Source organism: Pipra filicauda, unplaced genomic scaffold, assembly GCF_003945595.2.
Source record: "Pipra filicauda isolate LSUMZ 115617 unplaced genomic scaffold, ASM394559v2 scaffold299_size895176_pilon, whole genome shotgun sequence".
Classification (NCBI taxonomy): domain Eukaryota; kingdom Metazoa; phylum Chordata; class Aves; order Passeriformes; family Pipridae; genus Pipra; species Pipra filicauda.
Genome location: NW_024104419.1, coordinates 132,810 through 145,977, shown reverse-complemented (window position 1 = coordinate 145,977; position 13,168 = coordinate 132,810). Strand labels below are relative to the sequence as shown.

The 13,168-nt window shown below is 45.0% G+C and overlaps 1 protein-coding gene across 3 annotated transcripts in view; it reads left to right on the top strand.

Annotated features, from left to right (window-relative positions):
* EYA2 (EYA transcriptional coactivator and phosphatase 2) overlaps nt 1-12,956 on the top strand; it is an 81,539-nt gene extending 68,583 nt beyond the window's left edge. For all 3 annotated transcript variants that reach the window (XM_039383069.1, XM_027745944.2, XM_027745947.2), the window contains 7 exons: nt 2,383-2,472; nt 7,061-7,119; nt 7,921-8,081; nt 9,043-9,157; nt 9,769-9,890; nt 10,474-10,574; nt 12,388-12,956. In XM_039383069.1, coding sequence (XP_039239003.1) covers nt 2,383-2,472; nt 7,061-7,119; nt 7,921-8,081; nt 9,043-9,157; nt 9,769-9,890; nt 10,474-10,574; nt 12,388-12,468 — 729 coding nt within the window. In that variant the 3' untranslated portion in view covers nt 12,469-12,956. The remainder of the gene's footprint in view (nt 1-2,382; nt 2,473-7,060; nt 7,120-7,920; nt 8,082-9,042; nt 9,158-9,768; nt 9,891-10,473; nt 10,575-12,387) is intronic.
* The last annotated feature ends 212 nt before the right edge of the window (nt 12,957-13,168 follow it).

The window sequence follows — 13,168 nt, the reverse complement described above, 5'->3', positions numbered from 1 at the left end:
TCAGGCAAATTTCATAATTCTCTTTCAGGTTATTTTACACACTGTACAGAGAATTTGGACAACACATTGATTGAGACACCCGTCTCACTTTGGTGCTCTCCTGTCAGTCTGATTTTCCTGTTTATTTGTAGTTGAATTGACAGCTACAGCAACCCTGTCTTTACTCAGTGATGGTACAACCTGTGCCACAGTGGGATCCAAGTCTGGGACTGGTGCTTCTAGGTGCTGCAGTAATGCAAATAAATAATGGCTTGAGGAACCCTGGCCTGGTGCCTCTAGACACCTCTGTCATACTGGGAGTGCTGATTGGCCTTTTAACTTTATCAGCCTCTTTAAGACTTGGAAGCCTGCCTTGCTGGGGAGGAAATGTCCATACTGTGAAAGCAGTGATGCCAAATCATTTCCCCATATGACTTCCCCTCTGGGTGGTAAAATGCATTTTTCTGTTTTGTTTTCATTCCATCATATTCTGTATCTCAAGAGAAAGATTCCCTCCTCCCCCCCATCTACAGTTTGGTTTCCATATTGTTTAGTTTAAGAGAAGGTAACTTCATACACTGTGGAAATGTTTCCCACTCCCCATTAGTGATTAATACCAATAAAGCTAAAGACAAAGCTTAGAGGATAAATGACAGGTACCAACCAATGAGATTTCCTGAAAGAGTTTTAAAGGCTTAATGATCCTTGAAATGTATAAAAATAAATTGCTTCATTAAAAACTATTTTACAAAATAATTTCTTCCTAGCAGCGTATTTTCTTCAGAACAGTTCCCTGGTGTAACTACACCTGGGTAGTAAAATTTGATTCAGTGCTGTTTGCATGGGGCCACAGTGAGATGCCCTGGTTACTCCTGTGTCCCTGTGCCTTGTCAGGGGAGCAGCTTCGGGGCTTAAAATTAGAGACACGTTCAAGGCAAGTCTGTTGAATTTTTTTACTTTTTTTACCCAGAGGAGACAGTGCCCTTCTTTCTGGGGCAGCAACAGGCATGTTCAAACGTGAGTGACAGAGCTTTTCTTTAATGGGCACAGTGCTTGTGAGTCACACACATGGCTAAAACCACAGCCATTCTGCTCTAATTAAAGAGAACTACACCAGGAATGCGTAATAATTAGGTTAGTGTGTAATACACCCTCCATGTCAACAGCCTCTGCCACAAAGGTTGATTGAAATGTGCTCAGCCTCCCAACATTGTGCTCCCTGTTAGAGCTCCTCAGTTAATTCATTACTGTCCTGTCATACAATAACAGGACTCCACAGAAATCTGCAGAAAATTAGAGACTTACACAGAAATCTGCCCTGCTTTAGCATGGCTTGTGACTTCAGTAGAGGAAAACCACCCACTTGAACGTAAAGATGAGAGATCCCCAACCTAATGAAGAAGAATTAACAAAAAAACCCTGTTGTGGGAATGCCTTTTTTTTTTTTCCAAGTTGTCTGTTGTTGTTTAGCTGGAACAGGCACATGCTTTTGAGCTATGAGTGTTTATCAAATTGACCACAGACTATTTTTGCTCCTGTTTTTGAAGTATTTAACGAATAAGAAAATGTGCTGCTGGTAACCTTGTTTGCATCAGTGTGCTTCTGTGCTCTTGGTGGGGGTTTGGAAGAAGGGTCAGTTGTTTGGGGGCAGGAAAATGGCAGAGTGAGCAAACAGGCAGAGTCAGGAGCATTGGGTGCAGTGCCATTTCTAACACTGGCTGGAAGGACAGATGAACCCATCCTGCATTTTCATGTGCTGTATCTTGTCTTTTTTTACTGTTTCTGAGCAATGCAGTTACCTGGGTGTAACTGCCATTACATCTGCAGTGGTGGCTCTGCAGGCTTGCTGTCCTGAGCACCAATAGTCATATTGGACAAGGATTTTATTGTGTTATAACTGGGTTTGCATGGTAGGATGGGGTTGTTGTAGCTCTGCTGATGCTGTTTAATAAGTAGGCAGCTTCAGTGGGGATGAAATGACTGGTTTGAAGGACAGTGCAGGAAAGGGTCACCCTCTGTGCACCCTGTTGCTTGTAACTATCCCCAAACCATTCAGTAATGATGGAAACCAATTTTTTTGTCTAGCCTACTGAAGCATTCTTATATACTATTCTTATATAGTTTCAGGTGTTTAAAGGATCTTTATATCATCTGAAGGATGTGGGCTGTTATTGGTCAGGGTGAGTTATAGACATCCTTCAAAGAACAGGATTTGTTTATCTAAGGAGAGCAAAAGAAAGAATGTGAAAATCATGTTAATGTTAAGATACACTTGGGAAATCAAATTATTTTAATAAATTTGTCTTCAGAAACGGGAATATGTTTGCTTTAAGATCTCCCACCCCCGTCCCCAAAAAGAGAAAATCAAAGTGAGTGGAAAAAACCCTGATTTTCCCCCACCAGGACACCACGACGTCGGTGCGGATTGGTCTCATGATGGAAGAGATGATCTTCAACCTTGCAGATACACATCTGTTCTTTAATGACCTGGAGGTATGTAGCTGCTTATTTTATTTAACATCTCTCTCTCTCTCTAATCATTTGCATGTGATCTACAAACTTGGTTTTTTTGGCCAAGAAGTTTTTATTTTTGACCCTGAAGAAATGGGCCTTGGGTGGCTTGTTGGAAGCATTCTCACTGGGTCCCTTTGACATCTTTGGTCTGCTAAGGAATTTTTTGCTAAATACACACTAGCAGTGATGGCTTTTGGCAGGTTTACTAAATCTAGTAGTGAGGACGTTGCTGCTGCTTCTCCTGAGATTTGCTATTTAATAATTTTATTAAGGTAAATTAGCGTAGATCCTATGGGGCAGGTAGCAATTAGCTGTGAGCCAATGCAGAAGTTTTAAAAATGGTCCTGTTCTTGGGGAAGCTGTGTTGCACACACAGGCAGAGCAGGAGGTCTGCTCAAGCTCAGGCACACTGCAGGATGAAACTGGGGGAGTTACAACATAAAAGACAGAGAGAAGAATCCTTACACCTGACTATATCTTATACAAAGCAAAAATCTTTTGAATGTGTTGTAAAATTCAAGCAAAGTGATGGTTGCAGAGTTGTGCCACCAGCTGAGAAGCAGCTGTAGAGCAGTGATGAAAATCTGTTCACGTTTGCAGTCAGTAGAGCCTGGATGGGTCAGTGCAGAGCGAGGTGGGGTCTGTGCTGGGCACCTTGGAGTCACAATTCTGCTTGGAGGCACTTGGAGGGGAAAAAAAAAAATCTGGCACCCCTGGACAGACTTCTGTGGTCTTCTTTTTTTTTTTTTTTTTCACTTGAAAAAGGAAGAATTTGTTGCTGTGCCAGATGAAAGGAGAGAACTTTTTCTTTGCCTGATGAGTTCAGCAAGAATTTCTGGTTCCTTCACTTCTTAATTGCACTGTGGTCCTCTGTGTTATGGGAGGTACAACCTTTCCTGCCACCTGGCTCCTCACAGTCCTGAGGTTTCACTTGCTGAGAATTTTTATTTCCTTTCAAAGACAAGTAGTGGGTAGCACCTGAACTGACATGACAGATTTTTCCTCTTTCAACTTTTTTCAGAGAGGGAGTTTGTGATGAGGGCACAGCAAGTACAAAGTGAAAAAAAATCCTTCTCTTAGGGAGAAAGAAAAGAGAGTTTCTCTTTGGGAGTCCAGGGCACTAATATAAGTATGATAATACTTAATATACAACCACCACCCATCAGATCTCAACATGTGATGCAACAAAGCTCCATGTCCTGCACAAAGCCACCCTCCAGAAACCCATTGCCTATCCACACTTCTGCAGGAATTACCAGTTTTAAAACAACTTTTCTTCACTTACTGCTCTAAAACTTTAAATGAAGCAGCAAATTGTCTGGCCTCAGTCAAGTTGTGCACTTTATCAGTCAGTTACAGCTTTGGGCACTGGTGGTTTGGTTTTAGCTGAGCCTTTTTAATAAAAAATTGAGGGATGACAGAGAATTCAAGAGAAGTAAATGTTCCTTACAGAATTTCACTTTTTCAAAAAAAGCCATTTCAGTTTGGAAGAATTTGCAGCAACAGTCATCCAGAGTTACTCACCCTACTCCTTCAGTCAGGATGATGAATAAAAGTTAGGTTTGGGTGTTCCCAAAGTGATAATTAAGAATGATACATCACTGAGCCCTAGGCTTAAAAAGAGTGCAGTGAATATTATTTTTAAAAACAAACAAAAAAAGAATTGGTAAAAACCAGCACAGGAGCAGATTCAGTTGAAGACCCTCAAGCATTACCATATACATTAGCACCATCATGTGGTGTAATTCTGGGCTGTACCAGACAAAACAAGCTAAAACTGCCCAGGGCTGAAACCATTTCTGACCATCTTCTGTGCTGGGGCAGAGTGAAAGAGGCTGTGACTGAGGAAGCAGCAGGAGAGCTGCCCATTCGAGGCCAGAGCAAGAGTTCTTTTACCAGGCAACAGTAAACACAGTGAACGTTTCTCTGGCACAAATCCACAGCCAGGTTGGGGGAGCTGGGGGGTCCAGCAGAGTTAACTAACCAGAGCATGGCTGGCCTTGGTCCTGACTTGGAACCAGGGGAAGAAGTGGAGGAGATGCTGCCCATCCCCTTCAGAGAGTGCTGGTAAATCACAGAGAAGTTAAAATGCAAACTCTGGGCTTTCCAGGGTTGTGCTTTTTCTCCCAGATGCTTTTTGTTCACAGTATGTTGATGGGTATAGAATAGCACCTTCCACCCCCAATCCCTCTGGAGATATTATTGATTGACACTCTGGGAAACAGGTATTAAGGACAGGAGGACTGACAAGGGGATGAGGAATTAACAGGCGAGGGGATTAGTGTGTTTACAATTACTGCCTTCCAGAGTCATCCCTGGAGGTTTTGTGTTGTGGGAACTGTTACACCCCCCACACACCTAATGAGGGGTGAAAGCTCCACTGATCAGTGAATCCCTGAGATGTTTCAAAATCTCTGGCACAGTCCTGATACACAAATAGAACCCGTGTGTGCTCATTAGTTGTTTTCATGTGTGCATGAAAATACCTTGAGAGTATTCAGAGGGAGTGTGAGGGAGAACAGAAGCAGCTCCTCCATATATCCTCAGGAACAGCCTGTATTTCACGAGGAGGCAGCAGAGGCTTTCTCCAAGCCAGCAGTGCCAATTCAAAGCTGAATTAGCTCAGGCTCCTTTACACGTGGGTAGGAGGGTCTGGTCCCACCTGCAGGCAGGTTGTGCAGCACCCAGAGATATCCCAGCAGTCAGAACAGTTCAGTGCCCAGAGCTGGGAGGGTTGACTGAGGTCTTGCACGTTTGACTCAGTTATAGAACATCAGTGGATGTGCCAACTGGGATGTGTCCCCATCAGAGACCTCCAGTGGAACAATCTGCACCTTTCCTTCAGCAGCCCAGAGACCCTGTTGACTCCCTGCTCACCAAGATTTCAAGGAAATTCTGCAAGAATGAAAAATTGGTCTTGTAACCAAGTAGTAAAACATGGTGCACATTCTTGCTGCAGCCAGTTCCCTGAGTTCCCCCCAGGAACAGGAGAGGCTCAGCCAGAGGACTATGAGGTAGTGTCTCACCGAGTGTCATGGTATTTTATTAAGTTAGAAATGTGATAGCTACTGTTGTCACACTTCAGTGTACAGAACAATTCATTCACAAATGAGAAAAACAGATCCCTCCACAAATACCTTTCCCCTGACTTAATGCCCTGCATTGTACAACCGAGGTGGAGTGGGCTGCATCACTATTATCCCAGCGTGGTTCACAGCAGCTATTGGGAGGGGGGCTTAAAATTTAGGGGGGTTGGAAAAGAGAGAGAGAGAGAGGTGCCAGCAGAGATCTGCTGTTCAGCTGCTTGGCTCCAGTTATGTACAGAAAGATACACTCCAGTGATAGGTTGATAAGAGGGCTGATGAGATGAGAACAAGATAGAATTGTGTGTCTTTTTGAGAATTATCTAAAATAAATGGTGCAGAAAATCTTATCATTATGGACAAGAACTATCTGTCATGTTTTGCCACTGGTAGCAAGTTTGGTTACTTGTTTGGGGATTTATTCTTTTTTTGAAAGGGGCTAGTTTAAAGTAATTCATCAAACTCACAATTGTTTAAGGAAGGTAAAACAAATTCTGTGGTTTGCAGAACACTGGAGTGGTGAAGAATTACTGTACCTTGGTTAGGTGCAGTTGTTCTGATTTCAGAGTCCTGTTGTACCAAGTGCAACACAAAAGATGGTGTTCATCAGCTTGCAGGCTTTGTGTTGTGTTCTCACCCCCGAGGGTCTTGGACAGAGGAGAGTTAAGGTGGTGGGGGAACCTTCTGATTTTTCTCTTTCTAATCTTAATGCTAAGACTAGGAAATAAACCAAAGGAATAACATTTCTTACATTTTTGAGGCAGGGCCTCCACCATTCAAACAGTGAAGAATTTGGGGAGATAAGATCAGAGTACAAACTCCGTGCAGGCTGAGCTCCAAGTGTATGTTCTGGTTGAATACCCTGTGCCCAGATTCCTTCACTGCTGACACACAGTATTCCTGAAACGTGTCTGTGGCTGGGGCAGTGAAAGGATGCTGCCTCCAGTGCTTCAGCCCAGCTTCCCTGCACATCAGAGGAAGCTCAGCCCCCTCAGAGCAACCTGGGAAAACACTGGCAGGGCAGGACAGGCGGCTCTGGAAGTTTCTCTGGGACGGATCTTCTCCCCCTGTAATTATGTGGGCACACACCTCCTGTCTGAGGCAGTATTCTCACGGGGGGAAAGGCTGCCAAATTTCTGCCTTATCATGCATACAGAGTTGAAAAAACCACAGCTTTCCTGGCTGAAACACAAGCATCTCTCTCCCTCCTGCCTGCATAGGAAGGAGTTCCGCTTGCTGTGTTTTTCAAGAGCTGTTGTGCCCTTAGATAACAGCAGATCTCTCACACACATTCTCTCTCTGTTCATATTTTGTGCTATGTGATGCTTGTCCCTAACAGTTAACTGGCTAGACTATGCCAGACAGTACTAGCAACGTGTAAGATTTTATCTCCTTAATATTAAAGTAGTTTTGCATTATGTTATTTCACTTTTCTTTTTCAAAACATTTACTCACTGCTGTATTTATTTTCCTACTCTTCTCAGGACTGTGACCAGATCCACATAGATGATGTATCCTCAGATGATAACGGTCAGGATCTAAGGTATGGGATCTCTGGGCTGGAAGCTGCAGGTCTGGTAGACCCCAGCTATTTGCAAGTAGTGGGGGGCTGGTCAGTGATTCTCAAACATGCACTCTCATCCCCTCCCTGGCCCCGTGCTGTCTGCCTTTATCAAGCCCACAGAAGCACAGAGTCTCCTTTCTCACATTATCGTGCCTGTGCCTTCTGTCAAGGCCTGACTGTCCTGAGCTTTGAACCACTCTGGGAAATATTAGGGTAGGTTGAACACCACACCAGTTTCTGATGTGGTTTGACCAGACAGCTGTCACAGAGGTGGCCAGAGTGCATCAAAACCAGATTGAAAGGTTTCCCACTGCCCAATCTGCAGTGAATGGGCTTAGCAGTGAGGAGCTGGACTTTGCTGTGCCAGAGAGTTTCACTGGTAGGAACTCGTACCAAACCTGCACCAGACATTACTGTTATCTGTGTAAGTCAGGCTATCCTGTTCACAGAAACTGCTTCTGTACAATTCCATGTACCTTTCCCAAAGTGTTGCCTCCAGAGTCGTGGGACAAGAATGAAATGTGCAGAACTCACATGGAGCCTTGTCACTTGTGGTTTTATGGACGGTTTATTGTGAGAAACAGGTGCAGAAAAAGAACATTTTTTTAGATCTGTGCTATTAATTGTGCCAAAGATGAACTTCAGTTCTGTACAGCATGTCCTGTGTGTGTCTCTGCTGCCACTTGTCTCCACTTTTCTTTTCTGTTGTTTCCCCTCCCTGCTGGCGCTGTACAGCCTGTAATTACACTGACCTCTCCCCTTCCCTCCTCCCTCTCCCAGCACGTATAACTTCTCTGCAGATGGCTTCCACAGCTCCACTGCCAGTGCAAACCTGTGCCTGGGCTCGGGAGTCCACGGGGGAGTTGACTGGATGAGGAAATTGGCCTTTCGCTACCGTCGGGTGAAAGAGATGTACAACACCTACAAAAACAACGTGGGGGGTGAGTGGCTGTGGCCTGCCTTTCATCTCCCCAAAAACTTGTGACCCCGTAGGGACATCTGTGGAGGAGGTGTAGGGAGCCTCACAATAAAAACGCTTCACGGGGAGCCGAGGAAGTGTTTCCTCAGTCATCCTTTAATACGGTTCTGTGCAGGGTTTGCAGGAGACACACTAAAATACCCGGTTTGCTGGTGTGAGAAGGACTCAAGTCGCAAGTGTGGGGCTTTATTTTGTGATTTATTTGGCAGGAAAAGCAACCTTCTCCGATTTTCCAGAATGTTTGGTAAGCAAGCAAACAGTTAAAAACTAAATATGCTTGTTTTTCCACAGAGCACATGGCTGGTCTCTGTCTCAAGCATTCTTGTATCAAAACTGTTTGTTTGTAACTCCCCCCCAGAACAATACCACCCGGTATCAGGATGCCCTGGGTTCCTTCATCTCACCTAGTCCCAGACAGCTGTTCCAAGAGCCTGCTCTGATTCTCTTTCAGAACATCAGTGCAGGTCTCTGACTAGAAGGAGAAAGAAGCAAATCTCAGAGTATCACCACAGCCTGTTTTTTGGTTGGAGGACAAGCCTACCCACATGTACTGGTAATGGGACGTGGCTTTTCAGGAGAATCCAAACCATCCTGGCCTCAGGTGTCTCTCTGCCCAGGTCACTGCCCGCATTACACAGTCCTTCCACCCTCTTGCTCACTTCCCATAGAAGCTTTATGCTCACTCCAAGGAAGGTGTTCCAGGGAGGTCCTGCAGCCTTGGTTGGCTGAACCCCTCCCCAGAGAGGGAGGAAGCTGAGCTGCTGCAGCCTGGGAATGTGTGGCAGGGCACAGAGGGAAGCAGCCGGCACCGGGAGCGAGGGATGGGCACTGGGAGAGTTCTGAGCACAGACTTTGGCATTCTGCTTACAAATCCATGCAGTTCCCTGTCTGTGCTTCTGCAAAGACGCTTTCCCTGCCCACAGGTTTAATAGGAGCTCCTAAGAGGGAAACCTGGCTGCAGTTGAGAGCAGAACTGGAGGCGCTGACTGATCTCTGGCTCACACACGCTCTGAAGGCGCTGAACTTGATACATTCCCGGTAAGAGCAGCTCAAAGAATTGCCTGCAGGTTTGATCCAGGAGCTCCTTTTGCTTCCCTTGTTTTCCCCCTCTAAACAAATCGGGACACATTTGTAGGACTTTGCCGGCCAAGCCCGTGGGAGGCCAGACTGCACACGTTTGCCAGGCTGGAATTGTCAAGGGTTGGGGTGAGCTTGGGATGATGAACTGAGCAAAAGAAAAACAGTCCTTTTCCTTGCCTTTTCATTGGCTCTCTCATCCGTGGCACCATTTTTGTGTGAGCAGATGTACAAAGGAGGAAAGGGAGAAAAGAGCCCTTCTGTCCCTGAACCCCTTCACTCAAAGAACCCAGCTCAGACATTACTACTTGGTGTCTGATTTCCCACCAGATAGACCCTGGCAAGTGTTCAGTAAGGCTGCATCACTGCTGCTGGTTTGGTTTATGTTTTTTTCGTTCTGCTAAGCTGATCAAAAGGCATTTCTGGTACTCACATTATCTGCCTCTGGCTGCATAATCCCCCATTGGCTTGGGAACTTCCAGTGGCAGGAAAGGTTTGCTTCCTACCATCTTTCAATCCAGAGTGAAAGAGAGAAACACAGATTGCCACTTCTAATAACTTTTGTTTTCCAGGCCCAACTGTGTGAATGTGTTGGTCACCACAACTCAGCTTATACCAGCTCTTGCTAAAGTGCTTCTCTATGGACTGGGCACTGTCTTCCCCATTGAAAACATTTACAGTGCAACAAAAACAGGTAAGAGTAAACTGACTTAGGCTTCACCAAAGACAGGCTGAAATTTTGTCCCTAAGTCAGGCACAGCCACCCAACCTGATCACAGCTAGCAATGTGTGAGGTTTAGTTTCAGCTCCATATTTACAGGTGTCTAATTCACATCCTGACTCCTACACTTAGGCTAGTACAGACTGGAAAAAAAAAATAATTCCAGGTGTCTCCATGGAGGAGTGAGCCTGATATATAGATACACACCCACCCTATGGAGCATTGACTGCATGTGGGATGTTCAGCTGCACCCAGCTCAAAGGAAGTCTGGTTGTACCTGTTACAGAAACGCTGTCTGGATCCTCTTACATCAAAGTCACAAAGTTCATGGAAAACTGGCAGCACTTGGAAGTGCTTGGCTGATAAAGAACATGCAAGTTAACTGTCATGACATGGAGAGAGTCCACCTCAGGTGGAGATTCAGCTACATTCCAATTCCAAAAGAAAACATGGAATGTAGCAGTTAGGTCACAACTCCAGGTCCAGCTCCTGAATGTCAGCTCTGCCTGCAGTATGTGTGCAGATCAAAAAATGTGTCTTCTCTTGTGTTGCTTAGGGAAAGAGAGCTGCTTTGAAAGGATAATGCAGAGGTTCGGAAGGAAAGCCGTGTACATTGTAATAGGAGATGGTGTTGAAGAGGAACAAGGAGCAAAAAAGGTACAGTCTGTGAATGCCACTTATTTGGCTTTACAGGGACAGGAACACAATTTGTTAATGGCAGACATGATTTGCAAGATGTCTTTGTGCATCCTGGGTCCTGTGCTGCTGAAATGTGATAGAGCTGTGTTTGCTTTGGGAGCATTGCATGAGAGCTGGGATGCAGGAACTGACTGGATGCAGGAACTGAGCCCCATCTTCAGCAAACTAGTTGATTTTTAATGGTGTAGCTCACGTGATGTGCAAAATATTATAGGAACTCAGCTTATACAGCTGAACCTTGTGTTGGAGGACCTGGTATCACATTCTGACTGAAGATCCTGCAAAGGCTTTCCAAGCAAATTTGAGCTTTTTAGTTGCATAAGCCCAGGAACAAAGGGATCCCAGCAAATAAGGTAATGGGCACATGTTCTATCCCCAGGTTGCCTCCAATGCAGCAGAAACCCTGTTTTTAACTAGTGTATTTCCCCTGGCCGATGGAAGCAACAATATCTGGAGCCACTGTGGAAAACTGCCTAAAATTGCAGGTGGTTCTGTAGTTCATGAAGGGTTAAGGAGCTGTCAGGGGAGAGTCCAAAATGCACTACTGGGCTGAAGTGATAATGGCCTGCTGCTTGTGACAGCTCAGTGCCACACTTCAAAGGCAGTGGGTCAGTGAGCAGGACTCCATCAAAGGCTGCAGGGGCTCTCTGCCTCCATGGGGAAGTGGAAGGTTCACCAGTCTCCCTTGCCAGGATTCCAAGAGCCTCTTGCTCCTGTCTCCTGGCTCAGCAGCTCTCCCATTAGTAGAGCACATTCTTTGCTGGGCTGTCTCCTCCTTTGATTGATGACACTCATTAATCAAAGCTTCTACACACCTGAGTTTTATACAGGAAAAAAAAAAAAAAAACAAACAAGGAAGGGAGGGGACAGGCAGAGGCCTTTCCCTGTTTTGCCAGTACTGATAATATCTCCACTTTTGTGGGTCATTTTACTTCACCTGTCTGATGAGTGATAGATCTGTAATTGCTGGACAACAGGAGTGGCTGGGAGGCCAAGTTTTCTTCTGGTTTAAGAAAGAAAAATAGATAATTTAATGGAAGGAGCTTAATAGCAACCAGGGGAGGGAGAAGGAAATAACTTTTCCCCTTAAAGTAAAATTGCAGAGCAGTGGATTTCAGTCACTTTGGCTGTCTGGGTTTGCTTGCTCTCTCTAAACACGCTGATAAATAGTTTGAAGGCAGCATTTGTTTACTGATACCAACATACCAGAGGGAAGCTTATTTAAACATTAGAGGAGGGTAAATAGACCCTCTGTAACATAAACATCTGGAACCATTGGAGGTTTTTTTGTACACAGGTAGGTACAATTGGAAAAGGAGCATCTCCATCAGTCATCTATCTAGGAAGTATATGTTCTCTGAAGCTTTGTGGAAGCTGTTTATCCAGAAGCAGCGTGGTTACAGGTGAATTCTTAGTGCTAAAAGATTCTTAGGAGTGTTACTCCCATGTTGAAAGGGACTAAGTGCTCTCAGAACATTCAGAAAGTGAGCCCACATCCTCCATCATTTGTGAGGCAGGAGACTCCTAAATTGTGACTATGTTTTCCTGTCTGCAGAGGAGACACAGCTCAGCAAAGAGACACTTCCCCCTCCCTCCCCCTGTCCCTCCCTCCCCTCTCAGATGAGCCCCCTTGCCTGTGGCACCGTGACAGCCTGGTGGCCAAGCACAAAGCTCTGTTCCTGAGGGTGCAAACTAAGAAAGTTGTTTTCATCTCAGTATTATACAAAAACAAAACAAAACAAAAAATTCCCCTCTTTTGGTTTCACTCTAGCACAACATGCCATTCTGGAGAATCTCTTGTCACGCTGACCTGGAAGCTCTTCGGCACGCCTTGGAACTTGAATATTTGTAGCAGAGCCCAACATCTTAGCACTGGGAGGGCTTCACTCAGACTATTGCAGCGGTTCCACCTATTCCTCATCATTTGCTCAGTAAAAAAAAAAAAAATCCCACAGCAACTGCAGTTTTTCTTTTTTTTGAAGGAGAACCCTTTCAGTGGAAGCCTTTAAGAACTTGCAGCCAAAGAACATTGTCTCAAGTCCTCCTTCCTTTGGACAGAGGAAAAACCTTCTGATCAGTCGCTGGGATGCTGCAGTTGCTGGCTAAGTTGGAGGCACAGAGCTCTAATGGCCTTTTTGCCATCAACAACAAATGCTACAAGTCTGGGTGTCCCTGTCAGCTTTCTTGGTTTTGAAAGGGGAAGAGGACACAGCAAGGAGTCTCTGCACAGTCCGTCACATCACACAGGACCTTCTGAAAATAAGAGTGAAACTGTTGATTTTTTTTTTTTTTTTTGCTATTTTTTTAATTTATGAACTAATCTCATTACTCTGGTATTAAGCTCTGTACCTGTGTTTTTAATCTGGCTTTTTGGGGTGGGTGGGTGGGTGGGGAAAGTCTTACTGTTCTAAATTAATAGTTCATTTCTCCAGAACAAACTCTGGGGAAGAATCATATTGTGTACATGAGTAGTCAGGACACATGGTACTGTTGGTAAGAACTGTAGCTGTGTTTTTGAACCTTGCCCAGATGGTATGAGGACTGTGCACGTG